The following is a 17,648-nucleotide window of genomic DNA, read 5'->3' as shown; positions in this document are numbered from 1 at the left end:
GCGTTCTATTACGCGTTTTCAATTACTAGAAGAAGAAACCTACCGAATCGACGGTCTTCTAACCTCTTCACGCTATAAAGGCGAAGATTTACAAATCTTATAAAGGATAATAACTTCCCTAACTATAACTATCCCCTACGTACGGTGCTAATTACGAAGCGCCTACTAGTTTCTTAATAAATCCCTAGACGAGGTGCTAACCGCGAGGCGCTTGCTATAAAAGACCTCCCTACTAGAAGAAGAATACGCTGAAAGGCAAGCGGAAACTATTAGTAGTAATCCGCTTATATAGCTATACGTATATGCCTCCGAAGCTACGGCTTAAGAAAAACGTATATAGTTATAGGCATTATAAGGCTAACTATCTACTAGATTCTAAACTTCCTAATAGTAAGGAGCGAAGCCTAAAGCGAAAAAAAGAGATTTACGAAAGAATCTATAGTAGAACTCTCTCCCTACTAATTCGAGACCTATATATACCTTTATACCCTTCGAGAATATTAGTAAGAATAGCGTTAATAGAAATAAACGACGAACCGACGAAAATCCCCGATTTTATAATTCTTTCCCTTTAGAATCGTAATATCCTAAATCGTCTTTTAACTCCTACTTCTAGGTTTATATCTTATACTAATCGTAGCTAACGCTATTAAGGATTAAAATTCAAGATTCTAAATAGAAGTAATCCTTTTATACTATTAGAATAAAGCGAAATTTACGAGAAGGATCGCTTGCAAGTAGCGTTACTACTAAAAGCTAATTAACAATCCCTATCCTATAGAGAATTGAAAGTATAATCGATCTAGCAGTATAAAGCAACTAGGCAATCAACCTTATAAACGCTAGCTTATAGCAACTAGGTTCCTATATAGGTTTCTTACTTAAGACTTATAAGAAGAGGAATCTTATAAGCCTTAAGCTATAGAACGAAGTTTCTCCCGATTTCGCCGACTAGTTAGAAAAAGACTTTTAAAACATACTTCCCCTAATCCTACGATTTTTTAAAAACTATTTAATCGGTAACGGCGTCTACGTCGAAATAGATAGTAAGAAAATCTCGAAAAACATAGCATTAGCCTTTAAAAAGGAAGAATTCTACTACTAGTTACCCTAAGAACTCGAATAAGGCGTTAAGAGATATCGTAACCTAAAGGCTTTAATAAAAGACCCCGAATTCTACGAAGAGATTATAAGACTAGCAATAGTAGCTAATAACATAGGAGGAAGAGTTAAACTAACCCTATAGCTACCTCCTCTATAAGAATAATAATAGTAGTAACTACTATACCGACTGCTATATCTTATAGTCTCTCCCTTAATAGACTTCTAACTATATAAGTTAATAAACCGTATCGGAAAGTAATTAATAGAATTTACAAAACTATACCCCGACAATATAAAATATAATAGCAATATATACGATATACTCGAAAAGAAGATGCTAGTATTCGTAGATTACTATAGAATGCTAGGAATTTATACCTCTTAATATAACAAGGTACTTTCCCTAATACTAAAAAGAATAGCTAAAACCTACTTCTACGCCTCGATTAAAATAATCAACCTATAGCCTAACTTCGAGACTATAATTAACTAATTAAAATCATACTTCGAGACTAGGGAAAGGTAATAAGCATACGTTACGTCGTAGAATATAACTACACTTCCCTAAATCATTCGCAATAACCTTAGAAAGACTAAATCGGAGTATTTTAATATACTATATAACAAATTAAGCAAGATTCAGCCTGGTTTGCTATAATAAGATTATAATAACCGATCCCTCTATACCTAACTTCTATACGCTTATAGAGATATTCTAGAGTATATAATAGCGTTATTTATACTAGCTAAGATATACGAAAGACTTCGTAGCTAATTAATCTTGTCGATCGAGATAGCTACCCGTCTTAACTAATAACAATTCAATATAGTAGCTAACCTACTAAAGCAGTACTAAACCGACAGAACTTTTAATAGTCGAAGGCGTTATTTACGATATAGTCGTTTATTACAAAGTCGATCATTACGAGGAAGAAGCTATAACAAACCCCTATTACTGCTAACGCTTAAGAAGTACTATATATATAGAAAACCTAACTACTAGTTAACTAAATATACTATAGAAGAGAGACGAAAAGCGTATAAGAAGTTCAAAACTACCTAATATACCTAGGATACGTTACTTCTAGCATATAGCTAATTTCTCGTCTAATACAAGGGTTTCGACGGGTTAGACTTATAACCTACCGCTGAAAACCCCTAGCAATACTACTACGTAACTAAATAAACTAGTAAAGGTAACGAAAAGGAAGAGACCGGCAGCAATAGTCAATTCCAAGTCACCGCCTATTTCACTATAATAGTAATTAACAGCAATAAGATCGCTACGATCCTAGCAGACTAGTTAACTTGCTATGCTATTACGAAAGAAGACCTCTTCCGCAACTAACTAGAACCGAAAAAGCTACCTTTGCAATTCATACTCAAGGGATGCTACTCTACTTAAAACTTCCAAGGGATTATACCCGACTCAAGCGTAGCAGGATTCTCAACCGCTAGCTACCTATAATTCGTAGCCCTATAATAAATTTACGAAGGAATTATGTTAAATACTACGGCGGCTAGCAGCGTTATAATAAAATTCGGCGATAAGATACTACTAAAGTCTATAAGGACTACTAAAATACTAACGCTGTTTAGAAGCGTTAAATTTTACGTTATTAAGACTAATACTCCCTTCCTTATATACTTAGGAGATATAGACTGATTAAAAGTCTACTTTAATAACGTTATAAATACCCTTATCTAAGGAAATAAGGTTATACTTATTATTCGTAAATAGGGCTACCTATAGTTATTACTTGATAAGGAGAAACTACTTGCCTAGAACTACCTTATAGACGCTAAATTATAATAGGTTTACTATCGCTTCGGATACCTATCTATTTAACAATTACATAAGGTGCTCTAGAAGGCCGGCTACCTAGTTAAAATTACGGTAATTAAGTAACTATCGAAAGTCTACTATCGATACTAAATATACGTACTAATACTATTACGGTTTAAATTTACGTTATAAGACGATTACGAATTTAACTATAAGGTTATCGCCGACGTAATATACCTTAAGGGTAATAGACCGGTCTTCTATATCGTCGATACCGCTACGGCGTTTAACGCCGCCCGGTTCTTTAAAGACATTTCTACAAAAGCTATTTAGGAAGCCTTACGCCTCTGCTAGATAGATATATATCAGGGACCCCTAGACTAGCTAGTTACTAACGCTAAAATAAACTTCTACTTAATAAAATTCCGAAACGTAGTAAGAGGAATAGTAATTAAAATCAAGGAAATTCTTATAGAAGCTTATAATAGTATTAGGAAAGTTAAACGATACTATATACCTCTAAGGAAGGCATACGAAATCATTAAAGCAGAAGACCTAATAATTACGCTAGAATTAGCACTTTAAATAGCAGTCAAAGCAGTTAATAATACTACTAGCCTAAACGGAATAGTGCTAATACTCTTAGTATTCGGCTTATACTTACGAATTACTAACAATTCGCTGCTATCTCCCGAAGTCATAAGGTAGGCGAAAGCGATTAAGAAGGCGATAAGCGAAGTACGTAAACTTTACATAAGGCAACAAGTAGTAGAAGCTATCGCTACCTGTAATAGCCTTAATATAAGGCTAATTATTAATTTACTATTACGGTCGTAAGTATAAGTATAACGCGAAAAGAAAGGCTAGACTAGACCGTTTACTTTAGTAGCTATAAATAGCAAAACCTATACTATCGATATACTATATAGTCTAAAAACCTTCTAGTCTACTATAGTCAAACTATACTACAAAGATCCCGATTAACTACCTAATTCCATCGCTACGCTAGAAGAAGAAGAACCCGAAGCTAAGATACCATAGCAGGAAATAGTACGCGACGAAATTATCGTCGCTAGCAGAGGTAGTAAACCGGACGAACCGCAAGAAGCACCGGAGCCACCGAGAAGACGCCTAGGCAAACCCCGGAAGAGACTACTACCAATCGCCTACTTTACAAAAGAATTCAACGATAACCCGGATTATTAACAAATATTCCTATCGATTAAGGAGTAAGTAGACGAAGAATTAGTAATCAAACTACGACGAGAAGGTATTATTACTATACTAAGCAAACCGTTCGAATAGTTAACTAAATAAGAGATTAATAGCCTGTTGGAACGGTAGGTAGGAATCTCGTAGATAGTACGATATCTTTATAACAGGGTATTAGAGTAAGGGAACTTGTACTTATGAAGTAGGGCTTTAATAGTAAAGAATGTATAGGCTTATATTGAAGCTGAGTTGGTTGAGGAACTAATAGCTAGCTAAGGGAGAGAATTAGGCTAGTTATATAGTAGTATAACGTCGCCTATAATAGCTAATATAGGAAGCTATAAGCTAGGTTTAGTATACGTAAGTATATACGTCAGCTAGCTTATAAAGCAGCTTATAAATCAGACTAGAATCTTCTTTAACTAAATAGACTTTTAGATAAGGTTAAAGAGAGTATTCCATAGGGATCTGAATGTCATATGTTTAAACTAGCAAGCAGCCATTCTTAGCTAGTTACTTTTGTAAGTCCTACTAAGTCTTAGATAAGACTAAATAGGATAAATAAGTAAAATAGAAGTATAATATACTTATACTTCTAACACCCCCTCTTTTATACTATTTAGTAGAAAAGATAAAAGGGTAATTCTAGTTAATACTAGAAGAAGGATCTAAACCTATAAGTTTAATAAACTTAATAAAGTTAGGTCTAGATAGAGGCTTAGTTAACCCGTCAGCCGGCATACTAGTAGAGGGAATATAGGATATAGAGATATTTCCTTTTTCTACTTCTTGCCTAGTATAATAATAGTATATCGCCGTGTGTTTTGTTCGATTATGATATTCTGGGTTATAGGCTAGGTTTAGGGCTCCGTTATTATCGGTTTTGATTGGTATCGGCTTATAGTTAAAGCCTAGTTCAGATAGGAGACCTTGAAGCCAAATAGCCTCTCGTATAGCCTCTTGAATGCCGTTAAAGTTGTTGTTTTCTAGGGTTTGTTGAATATAGTGGCTTTGAGAGATTTGTAAAGACCCATTAGGTCTATCTCTAGTGATCTTGAGACCTAGAAAATAGCTGATTTCGCCTAGATCCTTAATTTCAACGAATTTAGAAACCAATAACTTAAGCTTCTTTATTTCGTTACGATTCTTAGCGAATATAATAAAATCGTCGACGTGGGTTACTATGATAATAGGATTGTCCTTATTATTATTATAGTAGGTTGCCTCGTCGGATTTAAGAGGTTGTAGGCCTAGTTGTTTAAATATAGCCTTAACCTTAAGTTGCCACTGTCGAGGGCTCTGTTTTAGGCCGTATAGGGCTTTTTCTAGCTTTAGAACCTGATTACTAGTAGGATTATATCCTATAGTGTTTTGTTTAGGGTTCTGTTTAAAGAATTCAGCTAGAGGAATATTAGAGGGATCTAAATAGATATCTTCCTCTAATTCGCCGTTTAAAAAAGCTCCTATGATATCGATATGATGAATTTCCCAATCGTAATAGGCGGCAAGGGCAAATAAAACCCTATAAGTTGTAGGGTTAGACCCTATAGCGAAAGTCTGGAAATAATCGATTCCGTAACGTTGTTCAAAGCCTCTAGCCACAAGGCGGGCTTTATATTTATCGATTTTTCCATTAGGTAATAATTTCCGCTTAAATACCCATCTAGCCGTTATAGGCTGGGTTGAGGCTAACTTAGAATTTATAGCCTTAAAGGTGCCTTTAGAGATAAGTTGGGAAATCTCTTGATATATAGCTTTAAGCCATTTGTCTTTTTCAGGGCTTTTAAGAACCTGTTTAATAGTAGACGGTTCCTTAGTATAGTAACTAGAAAAGAGATAGTGAATAATATAGTTATTCTCTTTAATAGTTATATATTCCTCCTTGTTCTTAATAGAAGGAAGCCTGATTTCGATTTTGTTTTTAAAGTCTTTAGAGACTATAACGTCTTTAGAGACGTCTTTAGAGGGTATAACTTCTTTAGCTTCTTTAACGTCTCTAGAGACGTCTTTAGAAATACTAGAAGTAATGGATTTAGAGGAATCTTGAGCCTCTTGTTCCCCCTCTCTTATAGTATTTCGTATAAAACGAATATGAGTAGCCCTTATGATTCGTGATTTATAAGGCTTAGTAGGGCAGTATATAATATGAATATTCGTTGCCTCTGTATAGAGGTATATGCCCTCTTGAGTATAGGTATAAACCTTATTCGATTTGACTTGTTTTTCCTTAGGATAATATATATAGACCGAATCTCCTATGTTATATAAGGAAGATAAATCAGGTCGATTATCCTTATTAGGAAACATATAGTTGAAAAATGCCTCGTATGGTGTAATAGGGAGTCTTGAAGTAGCTGTATAGTTTAATAACTTAATAACAGCTTTAAAGACTTCATCCCATAGAAATAGAGGTAGTTTTAAAGCTAGTAATATAGTTCTAGCCTTTTCAACTATGATTCGATTTGCTCGTTCAGCTATACCGTTTTGTTCTGGCGTGTATGCAGTAGTAAGCTCTATAACTATCCCTTTAGGTTTAGTATAGGCTTCTAATTCGCTTATAGCGAATTCAGTACCATTATCAATTCGTAATGACTTAGGGTACTGGTTATACTGCGTATAATAATATTCTAGCTTATTTTGTATAAGAGATAAGATTTTATCCTTAGTAGGACTGAAATCTATATCTCTATAGCTAGTATAATCGTCAGTATATGGGATAGCGTAGATATTCCCAGCTATAGTAGAAGGCGTAATCTTAATCGTATCGATACATAGTCGATCGAGAGGTTTAGTAGCCCTGTTGTAGTTAACTATAGACTGTTGTCTAGTTAACTTAGCTTTCTCACAGCTAGGGCACTGTAAATCGTCCTTTTTAAGCTGGTTGATAGGAATCCCCTTAGTTATCTTAGCTGTCTTATATAGGTAAGAGTAACTAGGATGTCCTAATTTGTTATGCCAGTCCATAGTAGGATTAGTAGGGTTATTACCCTTAAGATTAGGGTTATTTTGACCCTTTAGACCCTTAGGGTTAGGGTTACCTTGTAATTCCTCAAAAGCCATATAGTTAGAGGCTTCAGAATCGGAAAGTTCATCGATTCTAGAGGATAAATCAACCTCGTTATAATTAGAGGTAGTAGACTTTTTAGTCTTATTAGTTGAGAAGGACTTATTCGTCTTCTTATTCCTCAAACTATGAATATCAGGTTCTAATTTCCCATATATAGATAGGAAAAATCCCCTTTTAGGGATATTTAAGGCAGCAAAGGCTTTGTGAGACGGGGTATATAAATAATTCCCGTTAATATAGCCTCCTGAGAGATAGTGCCTTAGACCTGAAATAATATTTATAGGGAAATCCGGTATATATAAGGCTTGTTCAAGCCTAATAGTTGACCTTTGACCTTTAAAGTAGAGCGGTAGGTCTATAGTACCTTGGCCCTTAGGTTTTATAGGTCCAGCGCCTGTTTTGACTTCTGGGAGGTTGTCTTTAGAAGTATAGGCTGTAAAGAATTCTCTACTGTTAGCTATGTGAACAGTAGAACCGGAATCATACAGCCACCAGTTCTTAGGACTAGAACTAGAACTAGGGCTATTAGGCCTCTTATTAAAGTAACTAGCATCAATCCCACTATAATATTCTAAATTATAGAAAGAGTAGGAGTTGCTAGGAGGCTGTTGGTTTTCCCTTTTATTATTGCCTTTAAAGGCATTAGGTCTATAGTTAGACCTCTTAGTCTTTTTAGACCGTTGTTGAGACTGTTGCCTATGGATATAGGAATTAGACATAGGGGTGTCCTCATCACGCCTATTTTCATCTAATATATCCGTAATAAGGGCTTCTAAAGTAGGTATCTCTTTAGAACGTAAGGCAGCCCTTTGCCTTTCAGCCCAAATAGGAAATGATTTTGATAAGGCAGCTATAAAGACCGTATTTTGGTCTATAGTCTCGATTTTTGCTCCTACAGAGGCTAATTTAGATAAATAAGCCTTAAAAGAGCTAATAAATAGATTTAAAGAGCTATAATCCTCGAATTTAATAGCGTGAAATTCGAGATATAGCTGTTGCCTTAGAACCGGCCCGGAACCTTCATAGGTATCCTTTAGTAACTTTAGGGCTTCTGCTGGGTCTTTATTATTAAAAACCAGGCTAAGAGGTTCTGGCTGTAAATTTTGCCTTATAACTAGTAAGGCTTGTGATTTTTGCTCTTCGGTTATAGCTGAATATTTCTCTTGATCCTCAAAGTATTGGGATAAATTCAGCAATTTAAAATAGATTTGAAGGGTAGTAATCCAGGTATTCCAGTTATCTATACCCTTTAATCGTTGATTTTCAGGCATTAAACAGCCTGTAACGGCTCTTATAGCAGTAGTAGTAGTCGTAGTAGTCGAGGACATATTGACTTTTAATAGGGTGCTTATTGCCCTTAAATATAGGGACTTATAGCCCTTGGGTACTTATTGCCCTTGAGATAGGGGACTTATAGCCCAAAAACTGCTTATAATATAGGGAATTTATCCCTTAATAGGCTGCTGAAGATACTAAGGAGCTATGCCTTGAGTAAATAACAGGTATTTTGCCTTGTTATTAAGTGCTAAGCCCTAGGATATGCCTTTATAATAGGGTATATAAGCACTAAAAGCAGCAAGTAATATCTTAGAATAATAGTTTCTAAGACGTAATCCCCTTAATAGTCTCGTATTTAGTAGTACTAAGGACTTACACTTCGTCTGCCTTAATAGTACTAGAATAGAGTTAAAGTTTTAGACTTTTCGTCTTAGGGGAATATAGCCGTTATAATAATAACCGTTATAATGATATACGGTTTAAAAGAATAATAAATATAAATTCCTAAAACTTATATCGTTTATAGGAATAAAATAGAGTTTAAGATATTTAATAACCGAAGAGTTGAGGATAAAAGAATAAGTAAAGTTATTACTCCCCTGGGCTCATAACCTGTTGGAACGGTAGGTAGGAATCTCGTAGATAGTACGATATCCTTATAACAGGGTATTAGAGTAAGGGAACTTGTACTTATAAAGTAGGGCTTTAATAGTAAAGAATGTATAGGCTTATATTGAAGCTGAGTTGGTTGAGGAACTAATAGCTAGCTAAGGGAGAGAATTAGGCTAGTTATATAGTAGTATAACGTCGCCTATAATAGCTAATATAGGAAGCTATAAGCTAGGTTTAGTATACGTAAGTATATACGTCAACTAGCTTATAAAGCAGCTTATAAATCAGACTAGAATCTTCTTTAACTAAATAGACTTTTAGATAAGGTTAAAGAGAGTATTCCATAGGGATCTGAATGTCATATGTTTAAACTAGCAAGCAGCCATTCTTAGCTAGTTACTTTTGTAAGTCCTACTAAGTCTTAGATAAGACTAAATAGGATAAATAAGTAAAATAGAAGTATAATATACTTATACTTCTAACAACTAGTCAACCAAACACACTATAGAAGAGAGACGAAAAGCATACGAGAAGTTTAAAACTACCTAATATGCCTAGGATACGTTACTTCTAGCATATAGCTAATTTCTCGTCTAATACGAGGGTTTCGACGGGTTAGACTTATAACCTACCGCCGAAGACCCCTAGCAATACTACTACGTAACCGAACAAACTAGTAAAGGTAACGAAGAGGAAGAGACCGGTAGCGACAGTCAATTCTAGGTTACCGCCTATTTTACTATAATAGTAATTAACGGTAATAGGATCGCTACGATCCTAGTAGACTAGTTAACCTACTATGCTATTATAAAAGAAGACCTCTTCCGCAACCAACTAGAACCGAAAAAGCTACCTTCGCAATTTATACTCGAGGGATGCTACTCTGCCTAGAACTTCTAAGGGATTATGCCCGACTCGGGCGCAATAGGATTCTTAACCGCTAGCTACCTATAATTCGTAGCCTTATAATAAATTTACGAAGGAATTACGTTAAATACTAAGGCGGCTAGTAGCGTTATAGTAAAATTCGGCGATAGGATACTACTAGAGTTTATAAGGACTACCAAAGTGCTAACGCTGTTTAGAAGTATTAAATTTTACGTTATTAAGACTAATACTCCCTTCTTTATATGCCTAGGAGATATAGACTGATTAAAGGTCTACTTTAATAACGTTACGAATACCCTTATCTAAGGAAACAAGGTCGTACCTATTATTTACAAATAAGGCTACCTATAGTTATTACTCGATAAGGAGAAACTACTTGCTTAGAACTACCTTATAGACGCTAAATTACGACGGGTTTACCGTCGCTTCGGATACCTATCTATTTAACGATTATACAAGGTGCTTTAGAAGGCCGGCTACCTAGTTGAAATTACGGTAATTAAGTAACTATCGAAAGTCTGCTATCGATACTAAATATATATACTAGTACTATTACGGTTTAAATTTATATTACGAGACGATTACGAATTTAACTATAAGGTTATCGCCGACGTAATATACCTTAAGGGTAATAAACCGGTCCTCTACGTCGTCGATACTGCTACGGCGTTTAACACTGCCTAGTTCCTTAAGGATATTTCTGCGAAAGCTACTTAAGAAGCCTTACGCCTCTGCTAGATAGATATATATCAAGGACCCCTAGACTAGCTAGTTACCGACGCTAGAATAAACTTCTGCTTAATAGAATTCCGAAACGCGGCGAGAGGAATAGTAATTAAAACCAAGGAAATTCTTATAAAAGCCTATAACAGTATTAAGAAAGTTAAACGATACTATATACCTCTAAGGAGGGCGTACGAAATTATCAAAATAAAAGACCTAATAATTACGCTAGAATTAGTACTTTAAATAGTAGTCAAAGCAGTTAACGATACTGCTAGCCTGAACGGAATAATGCTAATACTTTTAGTATTTAGCTTATACTTATAAATTACTAACGATTTACTACTATCTCCCGAAGTTATAAGGCAGGCGAAAGCGATTAAGAAGGCGATAAGCAAAGTATATAAACTTTACGTAAGGCGATAGGTAGTAAAAGCTATCGCTACTTATAATAGCCTTAATATAAGGCTAATTATTAATTTACTACTATAGTCGTAAGTATAAGTATAGCGCAAAAAGAAAGGCTAGACTAGACCGTTTACTTTAGTAGCTATAAACGGCAAAACCTATACTATCGATACGCTACGTAGTCCGAAGACCTTTTAGTCTACTATAGTTAAACTATACTACGAAGATCCTGATTAACTACTTAATTCCATCGCTACGCTAGAAGAAGAAGAACCTAAAGCTAAGATACTATAGTAGGAAGTAGTATGTAACGAAATTATCGTCGCCGGCGGAGGTAGTAAACCGGACGAACCGCAAGAGGCACCGGAGCTACCGAGAAGACGCCCGGGCAGACCCTAGAAGAGACTACTACTAATCGCCTACTTTATAAAGGAATTTAACAATAACCCGGATTATTAACAAATATTCTTATCGATTAAGGAGTAAGTAGACAAAGAATTAGTAATTAAACTATGATAAGAAGGTATTATTATTATACTAAGCAACCTATTCGAATAGTTAACTAAATAAGAGATTAATAGCCTTATCGCTAGAAGTGTTAGAATAACGATAATCACATGACCGTACGACAAGGCTGTCACAGGCAAAGGGGTGTATAGGTGGCATGACTAGCACCTGTAACACCTAAATGTCTGAGGAAGGGATCATGGTTTATTACCTGTCATGCACGACTCGTGTCTAGGTATGGACAGAGATATATCTGTTCGTACGGAAGGCAACATCTAGTTAGGAAAGGTAATCACGGAAAATAGAATCTTTGGTTCACCCTACATTTATGACAGTACGATCGTACAGAGAGCCCATTCAACACTGATCAGTGATTGCTTGGCAGTCACGAGTGATTGCATCGTGCGATCACAGATTAGCAAGAGTGAAGAGACAAGATCGAGGTTTTACGGCCGGGCTACCGGGTAGTCTCGTACGCAAGTACGAGGCGAGAAATTCGAAAGAATACCTAAGGGGTCACGCTAGGAAATCTCTTATGCTAAGAGCCTTAGCCTAGTTGTTGTCGCTGCGGTGAGTCGTAACCGGACAACTAGCCTGAGAAGACGGTTTGTTATAATATCGTACGAGACAGATTCTTGTTGTCGCTACGGTGAGTCGTAACCGGACAAGAATCCTATCGTGCAATACTTTAGCAAATAGTGTGCGCAACGGCACATTTCAACAACCATCCAACTAGATACCGTACGATACGAAACGGTTGCCAACATGACGACATCAGGAGAACCTGATATCGTACAGCAAGACCTCCTCCAGGAGGAGGAAAATGACTATAAGGTCACGTACGAAGACATGAGTGCAAAGAGTACTATTCCTATTAGTATATGGAAGAAGTCTACAGATCCGAAATACTAGGGAGACTTAGTCGATATCGAAACAGGACCTTCGGAGAAACAATTAACAACATACGTCGGCTACGTAATGATGGAAATCATACACCTAGACCCTCCACAGGAAGTACTTACTACGAAATTGTACGAGGACTTCCATCAATGGTCGCCATACCAATGGGACTTAGTTAACCGGACGTACAAAACCGAGTTCGCACGACTACTTAAACTAAAAGGCTTTCAACTACCTAAATCAAGGACGGTTTCAGAACAATTAGTCGATATAGTCTCAGACATAGCAAAAGGATTCGATTCTACGGACGACCGGGATAATTCCCAGACAAGAACATCAAGCCGTACGAACATTATTACACGCACACCGGTCCGAACCCCAGAGACAACTACACGTCAGACTTTAGCTAAACCAGCGATAGAGTCAATCGAACCTTCGTACGATACCGAACGAGCAAGCAGGAAGTCAAATACTCGAGATCAATCAAGCACACAGAATCTACCCCCAGGGGCAAGATATACCCAGGAGATCGAGAGCTTCCCACAGATACAGGATCGTACAACAAGTATCTATACAGCAAACAGTATTTACGATCTTCCACCACGACGCATAGTCCAGAATGGACCGTGCGAACCAAGCACGATTGCGGTCTTTCAGAAGGGATAGAAGAAAGAGAGGAACTATACTAGCAAACCGTACGATATCCTGTATGACAAGGCCAAGATTTTCATCAGCTTCTGCAGACGATTGCGAATAACAGAGGACCAATACCATGCCGTGTTTCCAGACATCTTAGCCGATCGTGCGGAGGAATTCTACCTCCACCATATCGGGCCAACAAAGAGGTGGGACGAGATTTACAAGATGCTAGATGCACATTTCAATACAGACATCAACCACAATCTCTACTATACAGATTGGACAACATTATCTTTCGTACGAGTTAAACGTGAGGAACCAGACAAGAAACCGATCGAGGTCCTCGAAGCATTATTTGATAAGTTATCTCTCGTACAACGAGCACTAGGTACAGGATTCCAAGGAGAAATTATGCTTCGCACGCAAGTTATCCAGGCATGCCGAGGCGTACCAGAGCTAGAGAACGCCCTCAGTAATCACAAGTCTGACCAGACATGTGAGGAGCTATTCTCTAACTTACGAGCCTCGCTACAAGTTGCAATCGATAGGAAGACAATATCGTACGACATTAACTTTGTCGATAGGCGGTATAATTCCAACCAGAGAAGCAGACATAAGCAACAACCCTACCGAAGACCTCAAGGACAGACGTACGAAAGACAAGACCAAGGGAACATATCCCAAGGAAAACCTACCCGTACGAACACAAGCAAAAGATGCTTCATCTATAAGAAGACAGGCTGTTAGTCGACAAACCATTCTGATGAGGAACGCAAATATGCAAGAGACCAATACCTACAAGCATGTTATACACTCCACCAGGAGCCGTACGATGATTTTACAGCATATCTACAAGAAGTAGAAGGAGATAACCCTGTTGAAAATATTTCTAATGGTGACGATGATGATACTGGAGACGAGGAGGTTTCAATTTTCCTTACTTCAGCAGCATTCTTCCACCGTACGACAGGGGAAGACATTTTCTCAGCTCCAAAGACAGTAGAAGCAACTCAATTCGTACTACAAGACCCATATACATCAGTTTACCAAGGGGAACTTTGGGACACAGGTGCAGCGAAAGTTTCTACAGTCGGCAAGTCACAGGTCATAGCATACCTCAGGGAAAACCCACAAGCAAAAGTATCCTGGAAACCAGGGTCGGTCTACGTACGATTCGGAGACGGACGCTTAAACACATCAATCGGGACTATCATCATGGAGAATCCAATCGGACGAGTAAAGTACCATATCTTCGAGTCAGCTACGCCATTCTTATTCTCTTTAAAAGATGCAGATAGACTAAAGGCATACTTCAACAACATTGCGAATGTTATCGTACGACGAGATAGGAAACATATTCCAGTCGTACGCAAATAGGGCCATGCTTTTTTCAATCTCAGCAAAAGAGAGTCAAGTGTTTTCTTTACGGAGGTACAACTAAGGCGTTTATATAGACGATTTGGACATCCTCGTACGGAACGACTATACCAACTTCTGAAAAACGCTGGACACGACGATATTAGCTAGTCGATTTTAGAAAAGGTCCAGAAGTTCTGTCACAACTGCCAGTCGCACGATCCAGCTCCAAGGAGATTTAAGTTCTCCCTTAAAGACGAGAGCTATTTCAATTACGAAATCGTGGTAGATGTCGTACGACTGAAGGACAAAAATGCCTTACATGTGATCGATACGGAAACAAGCTTTCAAGGAGCAACATTCCTAAAATCCCTTTCCGCACGAGACACATGGAATGCGTTAACCAAATGTTGGATTAACACCTATGTCGGTCCACCAGACCATATCGTACACGATCCGGGGACAAACTTCGCATCTACTGAATTCCGCAAACATGCCGAAATTATAGGTATTACGTGCGATGAGATGCCAGTAGAAGCACACTGGGCAGTCGGCAAAGTCGAGAGAGCTCACGCTCCCTTAAGGCGAGCGTACGATATCCTTCATACCGAACTCAGTCATAATACAGACGATAAGACAATCCTACAGATGGCTATCAAAGCGTTAAACGATACAGCTGGACCGTACGGAATCGTACCAACACTTCTAGTATTCGGTACTTATCCACGTATTAACAAGGATTCACCACCATCACCAGAAATCGTACAACAGGCAGAAGCCGCCCAGAAGGCAAGGAAGTTACTTCAAGGCATCCGCGCAGAGGTTGAGATCAACCGTGCGATCAATACAAGGAACGGTCCTAATATTCAACAAGTCTTATCCCTCCCTATCCAGAGCGAAGTCATGGTATAGAGAGAAAACAAGGGATGGACCGGACCGTACGAAGTACAGGGGATTGAGGGACATAATATAACTATGAACATGATAAACGGACCTACACAGTTTCGGGCGACACACGTCAAACCATACTATAGGGACGATACACAACCCCAGGAAGAGTCTGAACCAGACGTCGCACGGCAAATCCCTCAACCACAACCAAGGAAAAGAGGACGGCCAAAGAAGGGTTAAAGAAGGGCCGTACGACAATCCCCAAGACATTTTCTCACTCAGAAAGAGAAAGACAACTACGAGTTAGCAGTAAAACTCCGACTTGACAACATAATCACAACACCAGGATTACCGTACGAAGAGTCGGATAGGATTAAGATCGACGCGTTAATCAACCAGGGAGTCTTTACCTTTATTCGGTACGACCCAGACAAACACTCCAACATACGGATCTTTCGTACACGAATGGTTAGAGAAATCAAAAACAAAACCACGAAGCCGTACGAAAAGTCAAGACTAGTAATCCAAGGATATGGTGACCAGGAAAAGGAGGAAATCCTTACACAGGCACCAACGATCCAGAGGATGAGTCAGAGACTACTCCTCGCCCTTGGACCTACCCTCGTACGAGACTTCAAGTGTCAAGGAGAACTCAGGGATATTACGCAGACATATACCTAATCGGACGATCCATTAAAAAGAACAATTATCGCACGACTTCCCAGGGAACTCGAGGGTAAATACCCAGAAAGAACACTCCTACATATCGTGAAGCCGCTCTACGGATTAGCAGAATCAGGTCTTTACTGGTATAAGACGTACGCTACACACCACAAGGAGGACCTTGGAATGATAGAGTCAACGTACAACCCATGCCTCCTTTATACTACGACAGGAGCAGACGACTTTGGTATCACGGCAATGCAAACAGACGATACAATGAGTTTCGCAACAGCAAGTTTCTCCGTACGGGAAGAGGAACAATTAGAGAAGAAGGGCCTTCATGCGAAGCCGAAAACAATCCTATCACATAACCAAGAAGTAGATTTCAATGGCGGCAGGATTCAGTCGTACGAAGACTACTTTACTTTCTTACAGAAAGGACAAGTTAAGCAGCTCAATACTATAGAGATAGATGCACTTAATGCACGACAACAGTACGTTTCGCAGCGGGCAAGGGGCGCATACCTTGCTTCAATATGCCAGCCAGAGGCATCGTACGATTTAGCAGTCGCAGCTCAGATCAAAGAACCAAGTAAAGAGGACATTGAAGCTCTGAACGTACGACTTCAATGGCAAATAGACAACCCTGATCGAGGTCTTAAATATATTCCACTCGACTTCGTACGAACAAAGATGTATATCTTCACAGACGGATCATTTGCAAATAATACAGACCTTTCATCACAGCTTGGATTTGTTATCGTACTTGCAGAGGAAACAGCTCGTACGACGACAGACTTTGAGATCAATAGAAATATTATCCACTAGAGCTCAACGAAATGCAAACGAGTGACTCGAAGCATACTAGCTAGCAAACTATACGGAATGACTACAGGCTTTGACAGTGGCATATCGTTAAGCAGTACCTTGAACCGGATTCTTCGTACGCTCAACCTCCCAGGAATTCCAGTCGTGATTTATACAGACTCAAGATCTCTGTATGAATGCCTCGTACGACTAGGAACTACTGATGAGAAAAGACTTATGATCGATATCATGAGCCTGAGGGAGTCGTACGAGAAGAAAGAAATCTCAGAAGTGAGATGGATCGATGGCAAAGACAATCCAGCAGATGCTTTCACAAAGAAGTCACCAAATTCAGCGCTCGAGCAGTTAATTACGACAAGCAAGCTCAGGATAAGAATCGAAGCGTACGTAGATAGACTTAGGGGAAAAGACGAATGACAATCAACTCGTGCGATTTTACTATCGTACGAAAACCCCAATACCAACATCCACCACCAGATGTTAGTCTATGAGAGCCGGACCCTTGAGATCATAGATAACCACCGTACGAATGAACCAATCCCCCAATTACTCCTTCTCAATCAGCTGCGGGTTGTGAGAAGAGCCAAGGAAGCTGCCAGAGGTGCCGACACCATAACCAAGCTTGCGACCAGGCGTACGGTCGGGCTAGCAAGCGCCACGGGCGTACGGCTTCCGATAGTTAGAGCGACGGGGAGACTCATCATCATCATCGTTGTCGGAATGGTTGCTACCACCAGACGAATCGGACGAACCATCCTCCTGACCACGGTGAGAGCAACGAGCGCC

General features: G+C 38.6%; 2 protein-coding genes across 2 annotated transcripts; both read left to right on the top strand.

Annotated features, from left to right (window-relative positions):
• Positions 1–12,350: 12,350 nt before the first annotated feature.
• Positions 12,351–16,862, top strand: CTRU02_212368 (reverse transcriptase-like protein; the record flags this gene model as incomplete). Its single annotated transcript, XM_070205826.1, has 8 exons — positions 12,351–12,447; positions 12,508–13,111; positions 13,175–13,620; positions 13,709–13,821; positions 13,872–14,459; positions 14,694–15,386; positions 15,654–16,009; positions 16,073–16,862. The coding sequence occupies 8 exons, from the start codon at positions 12,351–12,353 to the stop codon at positions 16,860–16,862; spliced, it is 3,687 nt and encodes a 1,228-aa protein (XP_070060639.1).
• Positions 16,863–16,919: 57 nt separating this feature from the next.
• Positions 16,920–17,279, top strand: CTRU02_212367 (RNase H-like protein; the record flags this gene model as incomplete). Its single annotated transcript, XM_070205825.1, has 1 exon — positions 16,920–17,279. One exon carries the CDS (start codon positions 16,920–16,922, stop codon positions 17,277–17,279), a length of 360 nt encoding a protein of 119 aa, XP_070060638.1.
• Positions 17,280–17,648: the final 369 nt, after the last annotated feature.

The sequence above is a fragment of the Colletotrichum truncatum genome (assembly GCF_014235925.2).
Source record: "Colletotrichum truncatum strain CMES1059 chromosome Unknown Contig_0008, whole genome shotgun sequence".
NCBI classification, from domain to species: Eukaryota; Fungi; Ascomycota; class Sordariomycetes; order Glomerellales; family Glomerellaceae; genus Colletotrichum; species Colletotrichum truncatum.
The sequence above is the reverse complement of the archived record's forward strand: the minus strand, read 5'-3'. Positions and strand labels throughout refer to the sequence as shown.